Consider the following 27,500-nt stretch of genomic DNA (forward strand, 5'->3'; position numbering starts at 1 on the left):
ATTGGGCATTTCATTCCCGCGGGTATGTTTGCAAAAACTTTCCGTATCCGGTAACGTCGGGAACACCGAAATTGGCCCTTAATCGCGGTGGCGCCACGCGGCCATGAATAATTGGTCGCGTCAGGAACGAATTCGACGACGGATAATGCAGCAATCCACGAATCGGCGCCTATCATTTATTCAATGGCTCGTAGCTGGTCGCGGCCGAAGCCGTGGATTTGCAAATAGCATTAACTTGCGCCCGCGTGCGTTACTCGCTCTGCGCACGTGTGCACGACCGAGTGAGAGAATCAAAAAAAGGATAACTTCAAAAAGGGAGATAGAAGGATACATATATATATATATATAGATATATATGTATATGTATGTATGTATATATATATATATTCGCGGTCGAGGATCAAAGCGTAGCCGCAATTTCGTAGTAGTCTTCGTAGTCGTCGTCGTCACTGGGCTTCCTCCTAAATAGCTTTTTTCCTCCTCCTCCTCCACCTCCTCCTCCTCCTCCTATCTCTTTTTCCTCCTCTTTCTCCTCCTCTTTCTCTTCTCCCTCCTTTTTCTTCTTCTTTCTTCTTTCTTCTTTTCCTTCTTTTGCACTGGCATTTTATATCTCATTAACGTAATACCCCATGGCATTGGATGCCTTGCAACACCGTAAATAAATTTTCCTAAATTTAAGAGTGCTCCTTGCGCTTGAACCTTCGACGATATCTTATTTTCTCGTAAATAAGAAAGAAGGAGGAGGTGGAGGAGGAGGAGGAGAAGAAGAAGAAGAAGAAGAAGAAGAAGAGGAAGAAAAGAAGAAAAAGAAGAGTATGAAAATAAAAGGGGTTAGGATGGGGGTGGGATGAGGTGGTGGGGGAAGAGAACGTAAAGGAGATCATGAGTTTTGATTCGATAGTAGACGATCGATCGTTAGGATCGATTCGTAATCCGATCGATCCTAAACGAAGAATATTCGATACTTTACCGAGCTTCGCTCGCTTTAACAAACTTCGTTTCAGTATTTCTCTCGCGCGTTCCTCTACGCGCGTATCCACCAAGGAACGGCTGATAGAAAAAAAAAAGAAAAAAGAACAAAAAAGAAAGAAAAAAAAAGAGAGAGGAAAAAAGACAAAAAAAGAGAGAGAGAGAGAGAGAGAGAGAGAGAAAGGAAAAAAGAAGCAAAAAGAAGGAAAAAGAAGGGTAGGGGGGATAAAAAAGGAGGGAAAAAAAAGGAGAAAGAGCGATTTATATGCTCTCCAATTTTCCGTTCATCCTGCATACCGAAATAAGCGGGTTAACGTCGGACGAAATAGAATTTCTATTCGGACGATTGCCCGTTCGATTCTCTGGCTTGGACAGCCAACGCAAGAGACATAAAGAGAAAAAAAAGGAAGAGAGAAAAAAGGGAGAGAGAGAGAGAGAGAGAGAGAAAGAGAGATGGAGAATCTAAGTCACGATTGTTAAATCGACGCGGTCAAGTATAAAACCGATCGAAAGGAAGGAGAAGGTTTGAGAAGGAATGGTGGGGGGTAGGCCGGTAGGATGAGAGCTCCTGACTTCAATAAATTACGTGTGATACCGTAAGACTCCTCCTCCTTCTTCTTTTTCTTCAAACCAAAGAAGAAAGAGAAGGAGAGAAGGGGGCCTTGGCCGGGTGAATGGCGGGATGGGATGAGGGGTGGGTGGGAGGAGGGACAAAGTTCCTTCGCACGAGCGAATGCTGGCGCAAATTCTTGCGGATGAAAGGGCACACGCGATACGCTGTACTGGACACGCCTGCTTTCCTCTTTCGGAGGGGGCCGCTGCATTTCGAGTGTGAAAGAGGAAATAGATTCTGGGATAAGATCGAAGAAGAAAAGAAAGAAATATAGGGAATCGTAAGAGGAAGAAAAGAGAAGGTGAGAAGGAACAGTTTCTCTCTTTCTCTTTCTGTCTGTCTTTCTCTTTCTCTCTGTCTTTTTTTTTCTTTCTCACAGACACACCCACACACACGCGCGTGTACACATACACGTATCATAGACACACAGACGGACATACAGAGCAAGCACTCCTGTTTTATGCTTTTCGACTTTTTCAAGATTTATCCTCGACGCTTCCTCGCTAAATCGCTTTCCGGGCTAAATTTACGGTCGGGCAATAATATAGTAGAGACGTAGTGTATGTGTATATGTATATATATGTATGTACGTATCTACGTATATATGTATGTATGTCCTATGTGCACACAAAGATGGAAGAAGGACCTAGGTACTCGTTCGTAGATAAGTATAGGTATACGTATAAGGTATACGTATAAGCGAAAAGCAGCTCCAGCGGTCCGAGTAACGGGGAGGCCACATTCATTCTCGGCACGTTCCCGGCTTCTTCTCTAGCTGACTGACTGCTTCCATCTCTTCTTTCTCCTCGTGCACCGTATCTTCTTCCTCCTCCTCCCCTTCTTCCTCTTCCTCCTTCTTTTTCTCTTCTTCCTCCTCTTCTTATTTCTATTCTTTTTCTTCTTCTTCTTCTTCTTCTTCTTCTTCTTCTTCTTCCTCTTCGTTTTCTTCTTCTTCTTCTTCTACTTCTACTTCTACTTCTACTTCTACTTTTTCTTCTTCTTTCGTGGACTATCCTTTATCTCAGGAGGTACTCACACACATTTAAGTTGCCACCCTTTTCGCCTTGCCAGTTTCATTTTATCGAACGCTCGTTTCTTCTGTTCTTAAAAAGAAAGATAAAAAAGAGAGATAGATAAAGATAGATAGAGAGAGAGAGAGAGAGAGAGATTAGGTTTATCTTTTAAGACTCATCCTCCGAATGAACTTCGAAGGATCCTTCGATAAATTAAACGAATATTCTTTTTCCAAAAGTATTTTCGAGTCTACAAGGAACGATTTTAAACGAACATCCATCCTTTCTCTTCTCTCACTCTCTTTCCTCTCTTCGTCCTTAGAGACATTTCAATTTTCTCAGACCCGATCGAGAAAATTCGCGAACGAGGAAAGAATGAAAGAGAGAATGAGAAAATTAACGAGTCTAAGAGAGTTGTCGTGCTTTTTGAACGAGCGCTAGGCACGTGACCGAATCGTCGTCCACTTCACGTGGAGATTCCTGTGAGAAATCCTTTTTCCTTGTTGAAGGACCTTCGTGAATAGTCACGTAGAATCGTTCGTTGGGGAGAGAGAAAGATCTATATAGAGTAAAAAAATGAGAGAAAGAAAGACAGAGTCTACACGGTCGAATCCAATCGTCTAGGGGGCGCGACGTATTGGACGAAATTGGCGCATATCAAGCGAGAGGGTAGATAGAAGGGACAAGGATAGAAGGGAGGGGGTAGGACAGGGAATAGACAATTGGAATATAACGGGATCCAGATCTTGTCTGGCACCCGGCCGTTTCCTTGGCTGGTTCCTTTGGAAATGGTATCTTGGGGGCAAAAACGGGAAAACAGAAACTGTTCGTTGGATTCAATCTCGTATTTCTCTCTCTCTCTCTCTATTTCTTTTTTAGTCTATATATCTATCTATTTATCTATCTATCTATCTATCTATTTGTTTTATTCTTATTCTTGTCTTCGTAATTATCTTATCTTCTTTACTTCAATCTTTTACTTTCTTTGCCCATTGATGTTACGATTTATTAAATATATTAGATCAATATATTACGAATGGACGACGAGATAATGTATATATATATTTTTTTTTTCTTTTTTTCTCCTTTTTTTCGACGTATCGATCAATCAAGATCAATTTTATTCTTTTATGAAGGGAATGAAACGAAAATTATTGTAGGTTAATCTCGAGTGATTTTTAATCAAGTGATAGTTAATTGATCCTATCGCAAATATTTTATCTGATAATTTCGTGATCGTTAATTAACGGAATGGGACAAGATATTAAAAGTGTTTGACGGTAAAGAAAGATTAAAAAAATTACCGATTACCGAGTGTGATTAGACGAGAGAAACAGAAAAAAAAGAAAGAAAGAAAGAAAGAGCAAAAATTAGTCTACTAACCGCATATATATATATACCTCGTAAAATTTCGAATACAACTAAACGATCCAGGTTTTATCTCTGAGCGATGCTTTACGTGATTTCTCGCGTCAAGATATCGCGATAATCTTCTTTTCCACGTTAATTAGATTTCACGTCTTTTTCGTTTCAATTATCTTTTTTGTCTTATAGATATATATGTAAGAAAGTATATGGAGTACATAAAACCATTTATTCATTTATATTATATCTATAACAGATACATACGTACGTACATACATACGTGCATTCTATTCTACGATAAAAGTTTATCCTTGTTCAATGTACAAGTACGTTCAGAGCTGACTCTACCAAACGACTATGTAAGCGTAGAATCAATACGATCCTCCTCGTTCGGTGCACCAATTGAGCTCGTTGAATCTGTGCCCCGAGCCACGCGGTTACGTATGCCTAGCGCGACGTACACACACGCGCTCACACACGCGCAAACGATCCATTTGCGATCGATGAACGCACTGGAGATGAGCGAGAGAGAGAGAGAGAGAGAGAGAGAGAGAAAGAGAGAGAGAAATAGAGAGAAACATAGAGAGAAAGAGAAAGAGAGACATACACGCAACGTAGCCACCAAACAAACTCATCCGTATAATTGGCAAATTGACAGATTAATTGAATCAGTGCCGATGCTTCTTCGGACGGAGCCTCTCGTTCTCGTTCGATGTATCTCCTCGATTAAGCTCCTCGAGTCACGATTATGAGAGTTCTAATATCTTTAAGCGCCTCTCTATGCATATAACTTGAAATATAAAATACGAAGACATTATCTATTCGGCTTTATCAAATGAATCAACGAGATTTCGATTTCGAAAGAATTGAATAAATCCTTTTCCAACGTGTCCTTAGTATCTACGATCATTTATATCGATATTTATTAACTATTAATAATTAATTCGAGAAGAAGGATTCATAAATTTTTCCACGAGTTCTAACATCTACTGTTGACTTATATTCCTATTTATTCATTTTTACTAACGATTTGAAAAGAAGGATTTTTTAATATTCGATTCATTTATCTATTGCTTTATGTATTAGAGTAGTAGTAAGCGGTATCGAACAATGTTGAATTTAATAAATTTTTCAATGACTTGTTACATCTACGATGATTTATATTAATATCTATTAATATTTAATAACGATTGGAGTGAACGATTTTTAAATTAAACAAACCTTTTTTTAATAATCGATCTTTCTTATCTACTATTCTTATACAATATTAAAAAACAAAAAAATAGTATTGAACAATATTGAATTTAATAAATTCTTCAATGACTTTTAAATCAGTTTAAAACATCTACGATAATTTCTATTCATTTCTATTCAATAACTATTGAAAGAACAATTTTTTAATAATCGATTCACTCATCTACTATTCTTATGTGCTAAAAAAATATCAAATAGGAAGTATATATAAAATAACGTTTGACTTTTCGATCTACTCGATTCCACCGCATTGCACACTCGTGCGCACGCACTCGAGCGAGTTTTTATGATATACCTATTCGCTTTGCCTTCTGTTTCACCCTTTCTCTCTCTCTCTCTCTCTCTCTCTCTCTCTCTCTCTCTCTCTTTCTCTTTTCGTAGAGTCCTCTCGGACGATCGTACATACTACACTCGACGCTCGACCGGATCCGACTCTGCTCTCTTAGTTCAACGAGTGGCTCGTATATGTAGCTTTCAGTTTATTTCCCGCTCATCCATTTACGTTTGATTTATTCGGTTTAACACGTACGATCACGAAAGGCAACGCCTCGATAATCCGTCTGCGGCCGAGCGCGCGATCCTCGTTGAAAGAAACGCGTGCGTAACAATTTTCGACCTCCTCTAAACGATCTCTCTCGTTCTCTCTTCTATAATGGTTATTGTTTAAACAAATTAATCGTCCTAACTACCATCGTTTCTATTTAAATAATTCGTAAGGTCCGGTTTGAATTGATACGACGATTATCATATCTTTTTACAGTATTATTTACTTATCGTCAAACACGATAGATCTTTCGTAAAGAAAGATTTATTTAATCCCATTATTTTAACCCCATTTGCCATTATTAGATGACGAATATTACACGACGATTTTCTGGAGAACAGTTTTATCAATCACCGACATCGACACTTTGTTTAATCGATAAAACATATCGTTATAGGTAAACGATTTTATTGAAAAACTGAATTGAAAGGTTACATATATATAAATATATCGAGATATCTAAGATATCAAATGGAACAAAAGGAAGAAAAAAAGAAGAAAAGAAAAAATAAATAAAAAAATAAAATTTTGATCGAAGTTGATCGATAAAAAAAAAAAAAAGAAATAAGAAAAAAGATAATAAAACGTTCGCAACAAAAACGAATGAAATGGATAATAAGCAAATCAAATAACAAAACGATTACACTAATTGTTGTAATTCGACGAATTTATATTTCACGATCTTGACGATCGTGTAAACGTCGTCAATGAACGAAGGGTTCATTAGCCCCGTAGGACGATCATCGTCCCGTGTCATTGTTTTTTCAAAACGTAAGAGAACAAAGGGTGGGACGGTACTCGTAGAGCACGATTCTCGTGCGAAGGAGCTACGACGTGTCCGGAAGAAGGGAGGGAACTCAGGATATCGTGATGTTTCCCCTTGGAATCGTCGAGAGCGCGAATGCACCCGCCCACCCTTTTAGAGACTTCTAAAGGGCAGATATTCGCTGTGACATCGAACAAAGTGATACTTCTTTTTCCATTTCTCTTTTTTTCTCTGTCTCTCTCTCTCTCTCTTTCTCTCTCTTTCATCACCTCTCTATCCCCTCCTACCCATCTACGGTGTCTTCTCGAAAACTATTTATCATGTACCCTCCTTTCACCCTCTCAATTAAGAATGTATATATACATACACAGCAAGTATCATGGAAGAAACGACCGTGCCGATTTCGTTGCGCTCGATGGCCCGAAAGGTCCAGTTCCGCTTCCGGACGTGCCTTCGCCATTCAAGCTGCATTTATGGCCCTTAAATATCCTCCATTCTCCCCTAGGACGCCAACGATAAAAGAAATCTCTTTCTATCTCTCTTTCACTCTCACTCTTTCTCTTTCTTTCCCTCTATTTCTATCTCTATTTTTCTCTTTCTCTCTCTCTCTCTCTCTCTCTCTCTGTGGCATCCAATGTACCTCATTTTCCTTGGTTTTAAGCTAATCGTTTAGTGTACGAAAAAGAAAGGAAAGAAAAAAAGAAAAAAAAAAAAAAGAGAAAAAAAAATATTACACGATGGAGAACGAATCGAGAATTTAAGGCACGAATATTTCCATATTTTCGGAGTATGAATAAAACAATATAAAAGGGGAATATTTTCCCGTCGCACGGATCTGACCTTTCAAGGCAGTAAATGTAACTTGAAAAAAGGAATATATAATGCATACATACACATATATACATATATATATATCGGTATAGTAACGTCAACGTAATGATCTTCTCCTTTACGTCTCCGCATAATTTTCAGGACTTTGCCTTTAAACCAATAGCAACGGGGGAGTCATAGGGAGGGGTGAAGTGAGGAGTCAAGGGGTTGCTTGAACGTGTGCGAGTAAAGAGGTTAGGGCACGGGAGAGCAATACCGCATGCAAAGTTAACCTCCATTAAATGCGTTAACTCAGCGACGAGCATGCTCCGATGCGCTTAACCAAAATACATTACACCGCACTCGACGTGCTACAGAGGAAGAGGCGATATCTATATCGTATATGTAAGTGTGTATGTATGTGAAAATATATATATATATATATATATATATATATGTATGTATATACGAACGTACGTATATATGTATGTACGTGTATCTCGTTATTCGCGCCACTCTTATGTGTATTAGCTATTACGATAAATCAAACTGCTACTTACAGTTTCTTTTTTTTTCTTTTCTTTTTCTTTTCTCTCTTTTTTTTCTCCCTCTCTCCCTTTTCCTTTTCTTCCTTTTTTCTTTTTTCAAAGTAAAAGAACAACAGTTAATAGCACGGTTATCGCGGAATAGATTATTTATTATTGAAATAATTTCTTTTTCTTTATCCAAGTCCATTAGTAAAAAGTTCCATTAGAAAAATGCTGCGTCACTGAGAATGAGGCAAAAAGTATATTTGCAAAAGTTAACCCTCATTGTACGCGTTTGACTCGTTGGAGCCGGACGCGTTTCGATATGGCCAACCGAAATACATTAGATATTGTCCTCGTCATTATTGTCATCATCGTCATCGTCGTCATCGTCGTCGTCGTCGTCGTCGTCGTCGTCGTCGTTGGTATCATCATCATCATTATCATCGTCGTCGTCGTCGTCGTCGTTGTCTTTGTCATTGTCGTTTACGAAGAAGACAAGTATAGCGATGTTAGCAAAGAACGATCCATATATTCTTCCTTCTAACTAATTGTTCGTCGCGATCGTCGAGACGAGATGACCGAACCGCATATATTTACCCACAGTTCGTTTCGTCCTCGATTTCTCTTCAACGAGACGACATGACGTGCTCTTAACCTTTTAACCGTTCATGCTGTAATATCATTTAAGAAGCCAATGTATGTACAATTGCGTTATATACGGTACTGCGCGCGCGCGAGCGCGTTTATATGTGTGTGTGTTTCTTTTTTGGTACATGTCGATATATATATATCTACATATATATATGTGTGTGTATATATATATATATATATTATGTATGTATGTATGTATGGTACGCACGTGTTTATACATCATAAATGTATACGAGTCTCACGCACTTTTCTTTTGATCCGCAAGATCATCAAATTGCTGACAACGAGTCAAAAATTGAGTCCATCAAACTCGACTTATTTCTCTTACGTCACGTTGGAAAAAAAAAAAGAAATAGAAAAGAAAAGTAATACCAATATCTGATTACGCTTAGGTCGTACGTATGTATGTATACGGAAAGAAAAAAAAAAATTAATTTCAATGATATCTAAGTACTTCTTTTCTCGTTTCTATTCTTTACTTTTTTTATTGTTGTTAGATAGCCCGTTGATCCCGCATACTCTTTCGTCGAGCGGGAGCGAAGGGCTCTCTTAATTTACGAGAGAGAAGATGCTTATTAAATTGTGTCATCCTCGAATAAGGGCTAACGCGCTGCATCCAATTTGTGCTGCTTAATTAATTCTCTCCAATACATCACGGGGACCGACCAATAAAGAAACCAGGACCCGACGATGACAACGAGCGACGATGCCACCACAATATTGTCCCTAATGAAATCTTCGTTAATCGCGTCTTCTTCGAGTTTCCTAACGCACACGATGACGGTCAATTCAATCCATGAGAATTTTTCAAAAGTTTGCGAAAAAGTTTGATGAATTTCAACGAAAATGTTCCTCTATATTACGAGCATATATTTATAATCTACATACGTGTGTATATGTGTGTGTGTGTGTGCATACACGTGCTACTCTATTCTTTCTTTTTGCTTGTTAAGAAATTCTTAGAGATCACGATTTTTTTTTTTTTTTTTAACAAAGTACGACATCGATTTTTCGTGATCGGATACGACAACGTACTTTATTGAATTGCTCTCGAGACAATGCGGTAAACAGGGCGAGTTATGCTAACAGGATTTATTCAAGAATTGATGGAGATGTATTGAGTTAGGCATACTCAGCTTAACAGCTCTAATCGTACATTATATAGTCATCGTAGCCGCAACGTACTTACATTATTATCAAGCCGTATACACACATACATACACACATATACATACATACATATATATATATATATAATATATGTATCTATGTAATGGAACGGTTCGCGTTATGTAATATGGCGTGGATAACGAATCGTCTTTTTTTTTTACGGTCGCATGATCCATTCTTGTTGTTATTGTTGTTATTTTTTTATCTTTTTTTTTCGTGTGTTTTTTTTTATTCTTTATTTTTCCCCTCTTTCAGTTGTTAATTCTAAAGATCCAGACGAGTCGCATCTTTATGTAACTCTTACTTCAATTATGGCCGCGGCATGTGCATCGACTTTCTTTGGTATGCGGCCGTGCGGTCGCCCTCGTAATTCCGTTATTCGCCGGCTAGAAAAGAATATGTCAGCAATTGGTGCAAATTGAGATAATTTAATGGAAAACTACATTTTTAAATTGAGCAATTACGTCGATTATCCGAGCGCCAATCACAGTGCATTGCGAGGCGACGAACTAAAGCTTTGCTGTGAGACCGTCGAATTGGAAATACTAATTTTTTTTTGTTTTTTGCTTTCTTTCTTTTTTTCTTTTTATTTTCTTTTCTTGATTATACTGCAACATTCATTTAGACAATATTATCCGATCGATCGATTCCGTTTTTTTTTTTTCTTACTTTTATTTTATACAAATAAAATGGAACACGAAAATGGAAGCCTTTCTTTTCTTAATTATATTGTACAATTTATTTGGACAATATTGTTCAAAATCGATCGATCGATTCCGTTTCTTTCTTTCTTTCTTTTCTTTTTTCTTAATTTTACTTTATACGAATAAAATGGAACAAGTTTTGAAATCGAAATCCAAAGCTTTGATATAACGTATAATGGATAATAGAACGAAAAGATAATTACGAAATTATCGGTTTTAATTGCGATTCGTGCTATTTGCGCAATGGCGTGGCGGTACAACGCGCGCAATTGTCGTCGCGTGCCGAATTATTGGATATTGACGTCATCGGACCACTAGTGAGAGAGCCGGCGTCGCTTTGCTCGTAATTGCCGACGCCAATTATGCAATTAACAGTGCGTTGTAATGAACACGGAATCAGACGCGTTCGCTTTCTTGACCGATGCTTTTCGCAAAACATTTCGCACTTTCGTTTTAATAATTCCGTCCTTCGTCGTTTCTAATCTCCCGACGACGATTGATATATCAAAAGATTTTAACATAAAAACATTCTACATTTTAGTTCCTTATTAAAACAGGCTGGTCATTTCTTTCTTTTTCTTTTTACGCACGGCGTAAAGGAAAAATATAGTTTTTCTTGAAATAAAAAAGAAGAACAAAAAAGAAAGTAAGCAAACAAAGTAAATAAATAAAACAGAATATATTTCGATGGATCGAATATTTACAAGTTCCGTTTAAATGATTTAATCGTTTCCCGAAACGATTCTAAGAAAAAAAAAAAAAAAAGAAAAGAAAAAAGATCTTTCGATCACAAAAGTTATTTAAAGAAAACGAAAGGTTTAACATTTTTTTTTTTAAGATAAGAAATGCGAGAGTATGATGTTCGTTTGAACGAACGTGTAACGAAAATCGGATACCCATGTCGACGTGTAAATAGCGAAAGAAAGGCAAACTAAAACCGCAATCCCTTCAGCCCTTATGGCTCGCGTAGAAGAGTAGTCGGAAGCAATCGGATGATCGCACAATAAAACACTGGCATAATGTTTCGTCCGGATGGTTGAACACCGCAAATACATCTTTCGACCGCATGCTGGTCTATTTTGGGAAAGGGGATGGGACGTTTGCGTTCCCCTAGACTTTTGAAACTGAGAAAAAGAGAGAGAGAGAGAGAGAGAGAGAGAAGGGTGGGACAACGAGACGATGTTGGTGGTAGCCCTGACAGAACTTGGTCTCTCGCTCGAGGGACACCCGTAGGCGCCCTTCGTGGATTAGCCTCGCTACATTTCGTCCCTTCTGTCGTTGCGTATGTTTCATCGTTATGCACCTAACATAAGTTCGTCGATAGTGTAATACCAAAGAACGACGTAGCCTTTGACGTTTGATAATATCTAATCATTCTTTTTTTTTTCTTTTTTTTTCTTCTTCTTTTCTTTTTAGATCCGAAACGAATCGAAACGAACGTATCTGAATTTTTCACCACCCTTATTTCATCATTCCCTTCGATAAAGAAATATATTTTGTTTCTGTTAGAAAGAACAGAAAAAAAAGAAAGAAAGAGAGAAAAGAGAAGAAAAGCTGGAAATTAATATTTAGACGTACGAAATTGACACGCGAAAGACAAAGAAACGTAAGGTCCAACAACGGGAGGTCCTGATTCCTGAAGGTACTTAATTCATTGTCGCGTAAAGTTGCACGGACGAAACGAAAATTGCTTGAATTTCATTAAGTTTGGCAGCAATTACTTTTGATGACCGACACGCGAACGTAATTACGTTGGTGCAAGGGTCTGGAGGGAGAGAAGGGTAATAATTCGCTAATATCAATTTCAAATTTCAATTAGTATCATCTCGACATCCGCCTCTATCTCTGTTCCTGGACCCCACAGGAGCACGCCATGATCTAAAATTCAATTTGTCCCTTCGTACCCGAAGCCGCAGAGAGAGAGAGAGAGAGAGAGAGAGAGAGAGAGAGAGAGAGAGAGAGAGAGAGAGAGAGAGAGAGAAATAGAGAGAGAGAGAGCTGAATAGAAGAAGAGCGAGAGAGATATGTATATATATTGAGATAGTAGCAAGAGGGGGATTGTTATAAAGAGGGGGCACGGAAACGAGATATGGATATGTATGTATGTACATGGTGTCTCAAAAGATTCTAAAACTTATATTTACGTCGTTTTCATCCCATTTCTCTTTACTTTTCTCATCAACAATACATACATATGTGTATACATATATATATATACGTATTTCCAAATCTCTTTCATCTCGAAACTTTTTGTTATATTCTTAATTAACTACCCCAACGAAAAGAATTTCTTTATCCGAAGAAATCTCATTGGCGTAGTATAATATATCCGTCGTTATTGAGAATAAGAGGAACTACTTGATAAACTAACTCTGATAAAACGCCTAAGCGAGATTAGGGAAGAAGAAAGCGGCCGGATACAGTTGGTATACGGTATATTTCTAAAGGCACTCGCGTGCACGTTCCTATTATATAAAGCGAGATACGGCCCTGTAGGCACGCGCATGCGCGACACACATGCCGACCCATTATAAATTGATAACTCAGCCGTTTATTAAGTTCCACGACCGATGCCCGCTTAGGCAAAGAGCCCTCTATGCTCTTGCTCTTCGCTTTCTACCTCTCCCTCTCGTTGGCAGAACTCCAACCCCCTCCCCTCACCCACCCAACCTATCACAACCCCCCACCATCACTACCAGCACCACCACCACCGCTACAGATACATACATTATTTATTTATGGGAGTTTACAATCCCTCTAATGGGGATCGGCGTAATCGGCCATCCAGCCATCCTCTCTTTCTCTCTTTCTCTTGATTCTCCACTCATCCTCTTCTTCCATTTTCTCAAACATACTCTCTCTTTTTCCCTCTCTCTCTCTCTCTCTCTCTTTAACTTTCTGTCTTTCTCTTAATCATGTTTCCTCTCCCCCAGGTTCGGAAAATCGGCCGTCCGTATAAGCCGAACTCCAAGATTTCCACTTCTCTTTTTTTTTTCTTTCTCTCTTCTTTTTCTCCCTTCGAAAGAGAAGAATATGAGAAAGAGAGAGAGAGAGAGAGAGAAAAGACTCTTTCTCATTTCTTACGGAACGTCACTTCTCGTAAATTCATCAAGAGGAGAGTTAATTTTTCTGAGAATTCTTTCACCGAGAGAAAGATAGACATAGAGAGAAGAAGTCAATTAGAGAACCCGCATTGTTGCAGATTGGATCTGTTCACGCGCATCAGACGAACAACCATCAGCATCAACATCTTCAACAACAACAGCAACAACAGCAACAGCAGCAACAACAACAACAGCAACAACAAACGCAGCAGTCGTTGCAGCAACAACAAACGTCGAGCCAATCGCAAGTGCCTGGTGGGGGAGGAGGGGGTGGAGGGCCGGGGGGTGGGACGGTGGCCAGGGCCGGAGGAATGTTCTGCTACCACTGCCCCCCTGGTCTTCCGGCACCAAGGCTTCCACCGTCTTTGGAGTATCCCTTCGCGCCGACTCACCCTTGTAAGTTCAATTCTTATTATCTTTTCTTTCTTCCGGTTAAATTTGTTTTTCTTTCGATCGAACGTCATTAATTAGAAATTACAAATTACAAATAAAAATCTCTGAGATCCAAAAAGAAACGAAAGAAAGAAAAGAAACGAGAAATGTTTCATCGAAGAGACTTCAAATTATCCTGAATTCTATTCGATATTATTTTAATTCGATAAATACGATCGTACGATTATTCACGATAAAATTTATATCGCACGGGGCTTGGCTTTCGAGTTTATGCGAGCGTAGGTGAAGTTTTACATTTTTCAAACGGCCCGAGTACGCATATACCATCCCTCTTAATTCTCCCAAGAGTGTCCCGACACTCTGTTCTGTAAAAATATTACTTTTCAATGGCGATTTAAAGGAGACTCGTGGATATGTGATGTTGATGATAAATTATGTACGATGGAATAATATGAGAGGAGAGAGAAAATCGTGTTGGAAAGCGGAGAACAGAATATATCTCTATATATCTGCGTCAGACAGAGATAGTGAAAGAGAAAGAGAGAGAGAGAGAGAGAGAGAGAGAAAGTGGGAGGGAAATAGAGAGAGAGAGAGAGAGAGAGAGAGAGAGAGAGAGAGAGAGGGAGCGTGAAAGAGAGAAGAGGATAGTGTTACCGGATTGATTGTGCGGCACTTGCTCTGGCGGAACACATCGATGAAGTTACATTACCGACTAGACCGAGTTACGCAAAGTGGACGCTACAAACTGGACGGTCGCTAAACTTAATTTGCACTTCGAACCAACTTCCGGTTAAACCGCGTCTCGACGGTAAAGCCGCCTGACTGAAACTTGGACGGTAGTTTGCTTATTCACTGATCGTTTTCCAAGTCGAATTCCGTCTTACTGCTAGGAATCGGCCTCACGAATAAACTCAGAAAACTGTGTGTCTTTTTCCTTCTTTTCTCCCTTTCTGTACCCTTCCCATTTCTCCCACCTCATCTCTCTCCCTTCTACCCCAATCTGCTAGCGCCTTAACGTTTAGAGAATTTATTGGGAAAACTGAGCAACGATGAAAACGTCGGACGTTCCTTCAATCGAATTATCCTTTAAGAAAAGGACACGCTACCTTTTTCTCTTTAATCATTTATACGGCAGTGATTTCTCTTTAAACTTTTCGAGTAATCCGATTCGATCGTAATCAAAGAACGATGTGATATCTATAAAGCAATAAGCGTAAACATAATTAATTAATTCAACGAATATAATCGATAAATCAAATAGACGTTAGGAAATGGAATTAAAATTGATGATAAAGATCGAACTGTCAAAAGATTGATATTATCGAATTAGAGCAAGAGAGAGAGAGAGAGAGAGAGAAAGAGAATAATTATTATAGAAAGGGGGTTGTATACCAGAGAAATATTATTTTATCCGGCGTGCTCGTTTTAAAATAGAACTTTGAAGGTTTTCGATCGCGCGTTAGTACAGTATGCGGTGGATGATTGAACAAATGACCTCGGAGAGAAACACAGAGAGAGAGAGAGAGAGAGAGAGAGAGAGAGAGAGAGAGAAGGGGAAAGGAGGGTGGTGGGTGTCCTCAGGGACGTCCGGGCACCCTTCCAACTCCCTGATCCCCCCTCACTGCTCCAGGCCCCTCTTTGCCCCCCGTTGGGATAAACAGATTAGGTAACTACGTGATAAGTCGGTAAGTGGGTTCACTCCGGCCCACGGTCCAGACCTACCGACATTCGCTCTAACATCTAACTACCTCGTTAGTGTCATTAGTAACGGTCGGGGTGTCATTAGATTTCGTTCTACGTGTAGTTTTTCTACGGAACATTCTCCTCTATCTCTATTTCGAGTAAGAGAATGTTGTTCGGAATAGTTTCTTGATCAGAGCCGTGACCTGCAAAAGAATCCTACAAGAGAAACTTGATTTTTCTATGAGAATTCGAAACGATTAGTTTCTAATTCTTACGCGATTCTTACCGATTGAAAAATCTCTCTCGAAAGGAATGGTATAAAAGAAAAAAGAAAAACGAAAAGAAAAAGAGAACGAAACGAAATAAAAAAAAAAAAGGAAAACGCGTTAGGAACAAAGTAAACTCAAAAATCAAATTTGATGAAGTAAAAGAAGAGAAGGCATAAAAGTGGATGAAGCCTGGTAAATAAATGTACTGGTGTCCCAAACTGAAATCCACTCAAGATCTTAGATTAGAGTCGGGCCAAGGTAAAGCTGGGATCCAGACAACTCATACAACTCATCGAGAGTCGGCTTAATCCAATTTATTAGTATACCCGGAGTACCGAACGGAGTCGGGTTTTGCCAACGACTTTTGCACTTGCGCACTCCTACACTCTTATTCGTCGTCTATCCTGTCGGTATCTTCTTTCAACGTGGCATAACTCAGATAACTTAGATCAAAAATTTCTTACCGGGTAATACTCGAATTTGCAGATTTATTCTTTCGCCTTTTAATGATCTACGGCTTTTCTATAATAATTCGAGTTTCCTTATGATTTCTTCGACCGTATTGTGCATGAATAGAAAAGGGTGCTTCATTTTTCGGAATCGATGAAACGAAAGGGGAAAAAACACGACTTTTTTTTCATCATTCACGCGTCGAATGTTTTTGCAATCGTAGTGTCATCGAATTCACGATTATCTACGTTATTAAGTCCCATGCTCTAACGACTTCTATCGGTTTCGATAGAAGTTAGCTTTTAATAATCTATAAAAGGAAATTTAAAAAAAAAAAAACAATGAATGATATCGAATACACATGTGACGACGAAAAAGTTAAAGAACGTTTTCATTACGTGTGTATCTATACAACGTAAAGTAGTGCAAAGAAAAATCCAAAAACGATTCAACAAGAATTTCCCTTTCTTTTTTTCAAATCTCTTTTCATAAATGCTTTTCTCTCCCGTTATCTAAAATCATTTTTATAAACACATTAACGAGAACTTCCAGCGCGGTTTTACGCGAATAAAAAAAGAAAGAAGAAAAAGAAAGCATAAAACAAAAAGAAACTTCTTTTCAAAAATCGTAATGGTTCCACCTGACAATGTACTCTTCTCTTTTATTTTTTTTTACTCTTTTTTTGAGGATTTTTTACGGTCTAAACGTAAAGTTGCGTCTTATTTTTGCAGTAATTTTATCATGCTACAAATGATAAAGAGAAAGAGAAAGAGAAAGAAAAAAGAGAGAAAGAGAGAGAGAGAGAGAGAGAGAGAGAGAGAACAGAACAGAACAGAACAGAACAGAACAGAACAGAACAGAACAGAACAGAACTGAACAGAACAGAACTGAACAGAACAGAAGAGAACAGAACAGAACAGAACAGAACAGAACAGAACAGAACAGAACAGAACAGAACAGAAGAGAAGAGAAGAGAAGAGAAGAGAAGAGAAGAGAAGAGAAGAGAAGAGAAGAGAAGAGAAGAGAAGAGAGAACGAATGGCATGAATTTTTATGAGTTTAGGAAATTAATTTGTGTTTTTCGTTAAGCCTTGGCTTAGCGCCGTGGTAATTAATTGCGCTGATTGCTTTGCATCATTGATGAGCGGTTCCGGGTTTCGTAATATCCATTCTCTCTCCCTCTTTCTCTTCTACCTATACTCGGTAATGTTTCTACCTCTCATTCTCTTCCATTCGCGTTTCTATATAAACCGTAGGTACGCTCGAAGCATTTGGTAAATCGCGTATTTTGGATTTCCGCGCTATATAACAACCCTTTCGTTGTAATCGTCTGGAAAATCTAAAATTGAAATTGATCTCTGGAACGTTTCTCTATAGATATTAACGAGGAGATACATCTATCTCTTTTTAATTAATCCGTTTGATAATCGGATCGATTTTTTCTGTATAAGTATCTAATACATACATACATATATAAATACATACATGCATACATATATATATGTATGTATGTATGTATATGTGTATATGTGTAACTATATAGAATAAAAGAAATTGATCCGTTTAATTATTCATTTTTACAGATACAAGTTATTCGGCTTACCATCCGGCTTTGCACGGTGTCGGTGAAGATTCCTTCGTAAGAAGGAAACAACGAAGAAATCGTACGACCTTTACACTCCAACAATTGGAGGAACTCGAATCGGCCTTCGCACAGACTCATTATCCTGACGTCTTTACGAGGGAGGATCTAGCTATGAAGATCAACCTTACGGAAGCCAGAGTTCAGGTGAGATTAAGAATCGATTACGATAAAAACAGGATCAACGACTCTAACCAGAAAAAAAAAGAAAAAAAAGAAAAGAAAAGAAAAAAAGACAATAAAAAAAAAAGAAAAAGAAGAAACCAAAAGAAAAATAGAAAAAAAAAAAAAATAAAAAATAGTTTATTGATTGTCTTTGCTTGCGTTGCACGTAAGTGTCTAAATACATCCTTCGCAATTTTATTCCCATAACCGTGTCGGCACGAGTCCGGAAAGAAAGAGAGAAAGACAAAGAGAGAAATAGAAAGAGAAAGACAGAGGGAGAGAGAGAAAGAGAGAGAGAGAGAGAGAACGAATCATAGGAAGAAGCAAGCGAGAGTCGCACCCCTTAGCCCCATGAGGCATACTGACACCCTCGACCTGACGTAATCTCCTGACAGAGTAAGCCGGTAATCTCTGGGATTACTTTGTATTCGCGGCAACGTCCTCCCGGCCATATTTACTCCTCGCCGCGGTAATTCGCTCGGAGAATCCACGCAATAGCACCGATTCCCTTTTGAAAATCCTTTTGCCTTCCGAGATAGACCGATGTTGTTTCTTACCTTCTCTCTATTATCCTATTCTCATATCCGGTCATTTTTCTCTCTACTCTACTCATGCAAACGATCGAATTCCTATTTCGTTTGATTTTTAAGGATATCGCGAAATACCGTAATTTAATAAATCGATTTTTCTCGATGGATTTGTATTTATTACAGTAGCTCAATAATTTTGTTAAATTATTAATTATCGTAATTGGAATCGTCCGCGAAATAAACAATTTTCAATGAGATATGTAACTAATAACGATATGTAAAATAGGTATTATGAAAAAAAAGTTTATTATATGAATGAATCTATTGATTGTTATCAATGATTTCGTTTATCCTAGAAATAATCTAAGACGTAAGATCGTAAGACGATAAAGGAACTTATGAATGAATGAATGAATTTTCGTCGATTTGAAAGTTAACGAACGTATTTAAAGAAAATTCGATTTTTTTCGACGAATCGCGATAAAGTATTATTAACAAAAAAGAAAAAAAAAAAAAAGAAAGAAAAAAAGAAATGGGACTGAATCGTCTCGGAGTGATTACAAAAAGCGTTATTATACATTTCGTGTAAATCTGTACTTTCCTATTATTTCTTTATTAATTAATTAATTTCTGTATTTTTTCATATCAAAAATGTATCACCTCTATCCGACTTATTTTCAATCTAGGACGCAAGCGAACGCATTGCAACCGGTGCTACGTTGTTCATGAATAAATTTCAGTGAAATAAACACATTATTATAAATCATATAACTCATAAAACGTAATAATTTATTATTATAAGCTCATAATAATGAAAATTCTACATTGTTCCCGCGTGTTACGACCTGCGAAAATCCTTTGGTGGTGATGGTTAATGTGTTAAAAGGATCGAGAATAGATATTTCCTAAAAAAGATTTTCTCTTGCGTCAATTTAATATGCATTGTACAAGGGAGGCTAAAAGCCGAGAGGTAGATCCGATAGAAGTATATACAATAGACGAAGAGGCGAAGTGAAAGAGAGAGAAAGATATATATATATATATATATATATATATATATATATATATATAGAGAGAGAGAGAGAGAGAGAGAGAGAGAGAGAGAGAGAGAGGCAAGCATGACGTAATTACGGCGCAGACTCATTGTTTCATTAGCAAAGACAAAGGGAATCTGGAATAATGGACAAATAGGCGCGTTTATGTAGTGCCTGTCCTCCTCTTCTACTCCAATTAGTACCTCCTAGGGGGTGGAGGGGGCCTTCTGCATCGTTGAGGCACGTTCTAAAGCGCTCGAATCGCGTACACGAATAACCACTGCTGCACACTATCGCGCGCTCAGCATTTATTCAACCTTGCATTGCTGCCAGCTTACGTTTAGCTAGTGTCGTACCACGTCTAGCATCTTTTGTTTGTTGTCTCTCTCTCTCTCTCTTTCTCTCTTTCTTTCTCTTTCTCACTCTTTCCTTGTTTCACCCTCTCTCTTAATCGTGCACGAGTTACCTATGAAAAAGAAGACTGAACAAAAAGAAAAAGGAAAAAGAAAATGAAAAGAGAAATCGTACGGATGAAAATTTATTCGAATCGTTTCAATCGCACGAGTCATAATTCATTCTAATCATTTTTCAATCGATCGAAAGTATATCTAAATAAAAAAAAAAAAAAAAAAAAAAAAAGAGAGAGAAATGATAGAAATTCGTGAGATTCGTTCGTTCGTTTATTCGATCGTTCAAACTCGATTTAGATTATTCTCGCAGTATAATCAAATATAATATCTAGAAACTTAAGGAACGATCGAAAGTAGAAAATAATCGAACGAGAGATACTTCTGCATCTGTATTTCTACGTACATACACACGCTCACACACACATATATATATATATTTTTTCAAACGAGTCCAAAGATTTCGTCGCACGTTAAGCGACGAAAGATTAAATACCTCTGGTCCACGGGGAAAGGAGTCCCTGGCCGTGGCCATTATCGACATATTTCGGATTAAATTCGTATTGAAAAGGGATGAAGAACGCGCGTAAGAAGTACGAACGAGCTCGAGAGGGATGTAGCATAAGAGAGAAAAAGAGAAAGAGAGAGAGAGAGAGAGAAAGAGAAAGAAAGATAGATATATAGATAGATAGATAGATAGAGAGAGAGAGAGAGAGAGAGAGAGAGAGAGAGAGAGAGAGAGAGAGAGAGAACGAAACGTTCTACGCTACGAGGTAGTCCCGAGGGAACCACGGCTTTGTTCCCAGCTATTACTCGCCCCCGCAACCCTTAGGATATTATTATATCTCCCCGTCTGCCACCATAGCTTCCCACTCTCCTTTACCACCACCTCTATTCTACCTCTTCCCTCTCTTTTCCGAAACCGTGCTTGCCTTCGAAACCACACCGGCCTGCTGTAGAACCGAGCTCATCGTATTTATTTTATTAAACCATTTCCCAAGCCTCTCTCCCTGCTACTCTCAAGCTACCTCTCTCTTACTCCCTCTTCCTCCCCCTTTCAACCCCATTCCCCACCTTACTACCATTCCACCTCGTTCCCTCCCTCCCCCTCCTCCTCCTCCTCCACCTATTTCTCCTCCCCCGTACATCTCCAGTACCCTCCGACGAAACTTTTGCCGTCCGTAGTAGTAGTAGTGGTGGTGGTGGTAGTAGGAAGGATAGTAATTTCGAATACTCCTTACTTCGTCCTCCTCGAGGCATTGAATTTTTATAACCAGCAAGGATCGATTCGATATTCGCGTTTACCCTATTTCACACTTAACATTCGCCTACTCTTATCCTCTTTTCGAGATACCATTCTCGATATTTATCGATCGTTTAAAAAGCCATGAGAAAAGCGATTTACGATCGGCTTTAAATTTGCTTTCTCTCATGTAAACACGTGTAATACAGTTACGTAGGTGTACGCATCTATTTGCAATATATATACGTAAGCGAGTATACACTCGTATATCTATGTATAATAGATCGTATATTTTAATTCGCGAGATGATGTGAAATTAAAAAAGGAAGATGAAACAACGCTTGGACGAACGTACGAGGGAAAGGAAGAGAATCTCGTTGCGTTAATAAAAAAAGAGATAAACAAAGAACGAAAGAAAAAGCAAAAGAAAGAAAGAGGAGAAGAAGAAGGAGAAGAAAAAACAAGAAGAAATAAAATAAGCAACGACGAGGAGACCGAGAATATAGCCAGGTATAATAAAGTCTATTTCAGTTGGTATTATGTCAAGTTAGTCTCGTTAGCGGAACTCGAGCTTTTTAAAAAGCACTCGAGGGGCAGTGCTTGCTGTCGGCTCGTTGAACATGCACGACGGAAAAGAGTACCCCCGACGATCTTCTCCATGCACGTTCCTGCCTCAGAACGCCACCCGGTACATGCAATTATCCTTGCACATTCGCGAACAAGAGGAGAGAGAACGTAGGCGCACTCCGTTCCGACTCTTTCTCTTTCTCTTTCTCATTCTCTTTTTTTTAATGTCTTTCACTACGTTCCATGCTACCTACCCTCCTTATTCCCCCTACCTCCCCTATTCTCTTCTACCCCTTACCCCCTACACCTCCCCCTACATCGCCCACGCCCACGCCCCACCCGCACTACGCCAGCAGTCGACGAAACTCAAGCTCGTCGACTTTATTTGAACGTTGTTATTAAATTTTGAATTAGGTTTACAAGCATAAATGGAAGCGATTTCAGCCGAGTCCCGAATGTAAATCCCGTAGCGTGTAAATTTTCGTAAATAAATGAAACGTTTTTATTCGCTGAATCGTCGATCGAAGTTGAGAATATATATCTCTATGCATTTTCACGTTCACACACTTATTTATATATATATATATATATATATATATATATATATATATATGCGATTTTACCGTTTTAACGAGGAAATTACTCGAAAGCATAAATAATAATGGGCTCAATTGGAGGTAATGTTAAAAATGGAAAAAAATAAAAGAAAAAAATACTCTCATATTTTTCCAGGTTTGGTTTCAAAATCGTCGAGCAAAATGGCGGAAAAGCGAGCGACTGAAAGAGGAACAGCGGAAGCGAGAAGGTGGAAGTGGTGCTGGTGGAGGAACAGGAGGAGGTGGTGGAGGAGGAGGAGGAGGAGGAGGAGGGGGTACTGGAAGCAGCGTAGCCCTAGAAACTACAGGATTGGCACCACCAACGTCCTCGTCCGCTGGTCCTAGTCCAACTGGTCACGATCCTGAAGGTATATCGAGATATTAAACAAAAGGGAATACATTTCCCTCCACTTAATAATAACACCTTCGACATGCTCATAGATTCTTAACGATAACAATCGTACATTTTATTTTACCTATTTTATTTACGCGATTATCTTTTCACGATGCATCGATACGAAATTTCCTCTATTTATAATCATCACAATTATTTACCATTGTCTATTATAATATTATAATATATATTATAATGTTATTAATACATTACATAAATATACATTATCGATATATATTAATAATTATTATAATGTTATTTCAATTGAAACAATCGTTGGAATACTGTCGGTCCGACATAGACAGAAAGGAGAATAAACTCGCAGTCGCTTTTGACTTTTCTTCATTTTCTTTTCTTCTTCTTTTCTCTTTTAATTTGCAAGAAAAAAGAAAAAGAAAAAGAAAAAGAAAAAGAAAAAGGAAAAGCTACTATCGAAAAATCGAAAGTAAGCGGAAATAAGAAAAGACGAAAGAAGTGATCGATTGTGTTGAAGGTACTACGAGCAGCAGTGCTGCCGATGCCGAGGACGTTGGTCCAGAGGGTGCAGGTGGTTCGAGAAGCCCAAGTACGACATCCGCCTCTGTAAGTCCAAGGCCCCAGCCGAGTCAGCCGTCCCTGGGTGGTGTCTCGACGCCACCACCGACCCCGATAAGGGCGCCGCCACCACCACCGAGCACCGTAGGGGGCTTGGGACCACCCGCTGAGAGGTAAGCTTTTAGCTTCGTTTGTATTTACGTCTTTAGGAAATATCTACCTCTCTTTCTTTCTCTCTTTTTCTCTTTCCCCTCACCTCTTGATCTTTCACAGACTCTTTCCATCTTCCTTCGCTTCTTACTCTTCGTTTCTCATCCTTCTCCGTGTTTTCCTTTCCTATCCCTTCTCTTCCTTTTCTCTTATTTTTCGTTCCTCACGAATCCCCACGATTTTCAACGTACAAGCACCGCTGAACACGTCACCCGGATGCTGGATACGCGCCATTAAACCACCCCCGTTCAAGCCGCCAACACCCTACTCTTCTTCATCCTCCTATTCCGCAGCGTTCTCTCTCTCTCTTTCTCTCTTTTTTCTCTGTCCCTCTCTTTCTCTCTGTCTTTCTCTTTCTTTCTTTCTTCCTCTCTTGTCGTAGACTAAGCGTTTCACTTCCTCTCATCCTTCTTCACTCGAACCCACTCGTATAATCGCGATAATCGTCGGCTCGTTAAATCTCTCGCAGGTTTACGCACACGCGAGCTAATCTTCTCTACTACGTTTTTTTATGGATCGTTTCTTATTTATTTTCCTTTCTTTCTCTATCTTTTTTGTTTCTTTTTCTTCTTTGAGCACGTTATCATCTTTGCCTTAAGAGTTATGTTAAAACACGTATGCTCGAACGACGTCACGCTAACGTTTCCCTCCCACATAGATTTCTTCGTTACTTCTGTTTTCTTTCTTTTCATTTATTTTTTCTTCTTTTCTTTCTCATTTTTTCTTTTCCCTTTTGTTTTGTTGTTTCTTTTTTTTTATTCGAAATTCAATTGATTCGTTCGATACGTAAAGGGCAAAGGAACGGATCACGTGACAGAGTAGATCGCGTAAAATTTCAACGAAGAATCGTGACGGAAATACTTCGACAAACGATCGCTTTTACAAGTGGAAAAGGAAAGAAATCTCGTCTTCCTCTCTCTCTCTCTCTCTTTCTCTCTCTCTCTCTCTCCCTCTCTCTATCTCTTTAGAATGTTTTTGTGTATGTGTGTAGGTGTGTCTGTCTATGTCTCTCTTTCTTTTTCCTTATAATACATATTTCATGAGAAGGTACATTAGCGTACACAGTCAGGAGGAACAATGTCGGTTTAACTGCGTCAACAAAAAAAAAGGAGAAAAGAAAACAAAAAAAAAAGAAAAAAATAAAGAGAAGAGAGAGAGATAGTGAGAGTGAGAGGGAGAAAAAAAAGTCGGACACTTATCTCCATTTTATGCAATTCTACTTTAGAGACGTGAGAGGCATTCTATAATGCATCCTGTAATTAAATCGTTCCGTTGTTCCTGTCAAAATAACCGTGCACTGATGGCAAGAAAATGAGAAAGGAATAAAAGGAAAGAAGGAGAAAGGAACGAAGAAGAAACAAAGGAAGAATAATAGGAAAAGGGTGGGAGAACCAGAGAGAGATAGATAGATAAATAGATAGAGATTGAGACAGAGATAGAAATAGAGATAAAGAGAGAGAGAGAGAGAGAGAGAAAGTAAATCCGTCGGTTGTTCTGCGTAATCCCAAAGACGAGTCTCCTCCATTGCATTGAGCTTTGGAAGAGGTAAGAACAATGTCGAAAACGTAGACACGTAGAGTACATTCGTACGAGTTAGATGGAATACAAGATGGAAGAAAAGGAAAGGAGAGTATCCGTATACGAATGTATGCGCGCGTAGAGAAGAAGAAGAAGGGTACTGCGAGGGTTCGAGGAGGTGGAGATAGAGAACGCGAAGAGACGGTGGAGGTTGGAAAGGTACTCCTTCGCCGCCTCCGCAGTTGTAATTTATTTAAAACCGCTCGCCGTAAATATATCCTCATCATTTATTCAGATGCACGGGAGCTTCTCGACTACAGGGGTGTAAGCTTTGCGTTCCTTCTTACCTTATACATATACATACATACATACATATATATATATATATATATATATATATGTATATCTACAAAGATACAACCGCCATGTATATCTATGACGATGCTTCGTACGCTTCTCTATCTCTGTATTTATCTTTCTCTCTCTTTCTCTCTCTGTCTCTATTTTCTTTGTTCAAGGGGGTACTTCCATTCTCTTTTGTCGTCGATTTAAATCGCTCGCGGTTTGATATGTCCGACATTTTTAAGAAACAAACATTTCGTATAATCGAAGTTTTGTATTAGCATTCGTTCAAAAAATAAAAAAGAATAATAACAAAGAATTGTATAAATTAAAAAAGTCATTATTTTTATATAAACTCGTCTGGGTTATATACCTCGTACGATATTTTATTAATCGATCGGTAAATATATATATATATATATTGGATCGATTTATCGAGTATATCATTTTCAGCGTTCTAAACATGAATACTAAGTCAACAGGGAATCTCGTGAATGATACACGGTGGTATACGGTGAACGAAATTAGTTTGGTGTACGTTCGAAAGGCAAGCGAGCGCACGTAAGCAAGGTGCACGGTAGGCTACGCGGCTAATTGCCGCTAATTATCGCGCTTATTACAGGCAGTACGGTCCCCTCTCTTGGACTTAGTATACCAACGTCGCTAGGAACCACTACCAGCAACAAGCAACATCAACCGCATACTACTACACATTACTACTACTACTACTACTACATTATTACTACTACACTACTACTCAATCCGACGTAGATCCCCTCTCCTTCGTTTTCGCGGTTTCCCTCTCCTTTCGTCCTTTCCACCACCAACAGCATAGCGTCAGCCTACCTAAAATCCGCTCTTGGCTAAAGGATTCTACAGGAACCAGACCGCCTTTCCCACTTCCTTCAAAATTCCACCTCCAGAGTACCATCCAACCATCTGAATACGGTTAGCTAGCAAAATCTCTCTCTCTCTCTCTCTCTTTTTCTCCTTCTCTCTCTCTCTCTCTCTCTCTCTCTCAATTTCCTACTCTTCTACGAACTCTGGAAAATTACCACTTCCCTCTCTGCCCGCACATCTCTTTCGCCCGAAGCTCGTTACATTAATTAAACAATATTTGCGATTAATATTTGAGATAATCATCAGCGCCTCAAAGGAGTCTTCTCTCGAAGGATGCGGAACATCGCGCGTGTTAATCGGGTTAGCGCTTCCACGGGCTATTTCTCCCTCTCCCTCTCCTTCTCCCTTCCTCTCTCTCTCTATCTATCTATCTATCTATCTCTTTCTCTATTTCTAATCCGAAATTACCTTTCCAATCGAATCCTCCTACCTTTAGAGAAAGAGAACGAGTTATTAATTACCATTTCGCTTGCTTACTTTACGATTATTTCGATGATTCCCTTTTTAATCATTTCTTCTTCTTTTCCTTTCTTTTATTTTATTTTTTCTTCCCCCTTTCTTTCTTTTTCTGTTTTCAGCACTCCCGGATTAGGAGCAGGCTTTAGGCCAGTGGAACCACCGACGTCGCTCTTCTTCTCGCCACATTTGGCCGCACAATTTTCACCACCGCTCTTTGGTAGTAAGGTCGTCAGCAGCACGCCGACATCGTTGTCCTCGACGACACCCTCACTTTGGAGTACGAGCGATCATCGACCTGGGAGCCTTCAAGAAATGTTGTCTTGGTCACCGGCAGGCTGGCCAGGTTCCTTGTGTGGCTGTTGCAAACCCGGTACCGGTGATCTTCATCGTAGCAGCAGTCTAGCTGAATTGAGAAGAAAAGCTCAGGAACACTCGACAGCCTCCGCGTTATTGGGCGGACTAGCCGGTTTTCCTGGTGGTTTGCCCTTACCCTTACATCTACCCTTACTGCCACCACTATTAGGTCTCTCAAGAAGACCGGAGAATCATCATCATCATTTACCAAGCGTCGCTCATCAGATTCAACCGACGACGAAAGAGGATCCCTAGGATCAATCCGATCATAGATCTTCGTTCAAATCTAATATATCTTATCTAAGTTTCCTCGATAGC

General features: G+C 39.0%; 1 protein-coding gene across 5 annotated transcripts in view; it reads left to right on the forward strand.

Annotated features, from left to right (window-relative positions):
- The window catches only part of LOC127066362 (cone-rod homeobox protein-like), a 36,652-nt gene that overhangs the window by 7,157 nt on the left and 1,995 nt on the right, over window positions 1–27,500 (forward strand). For 4 of the 5 annotated variants that reach the window (XM_050999997.1, XM_050999995.1, XM_050999993.1 and 1 more), the window contains 5 exons: window positions 13,592–13,889; window positions 17,871–18,076; window positions 22,608–22,839; window positions 23,359–23,572; window positions 26,948–27,500. The exon at window positions 26,948–27,500 is cut by the window's right edge and continues 1,995 nt beyond it. In XM_050999997.1, coding sequence (XP_050855954.1) covers window positions 13,805–13,889; window positions 17,871–18,076; window positions 22,608–22,839; window positions 23,359–23,572; window positions 26,948–27,437 — 1,227 coding nt within the window. In that variant the 5' untranslated portion in view covers window positions 13,592–13,804 and the 3' untranslated portion in view covers window positions 27,438–27,500. Of the gene's footprint in view, window positions 1–7,572; window positions 7,740–13,591; window positions 13,890–17,870; window positions 18,077–22,607; window positions 22,840–23,358; window positions 23,573–26,947 lie in introns of those variants that run through there. The other variant, XM_050999996.1, reaches the window with a different exon arrangement.

This window comes from Vespula vulgaris, chromosome 9 (assembly GCF_905475345.1).
Source record: "Vespula vulgaris chromosome 9, iyVesVulg1.1, whole genome shotgun sequence".
Lineage (NCBI taxonomy): Eukaryota > Metazoa > Arthropoda > Insecta > Hymenoptera > Vespidae > Vespula > Vespula vulgaris.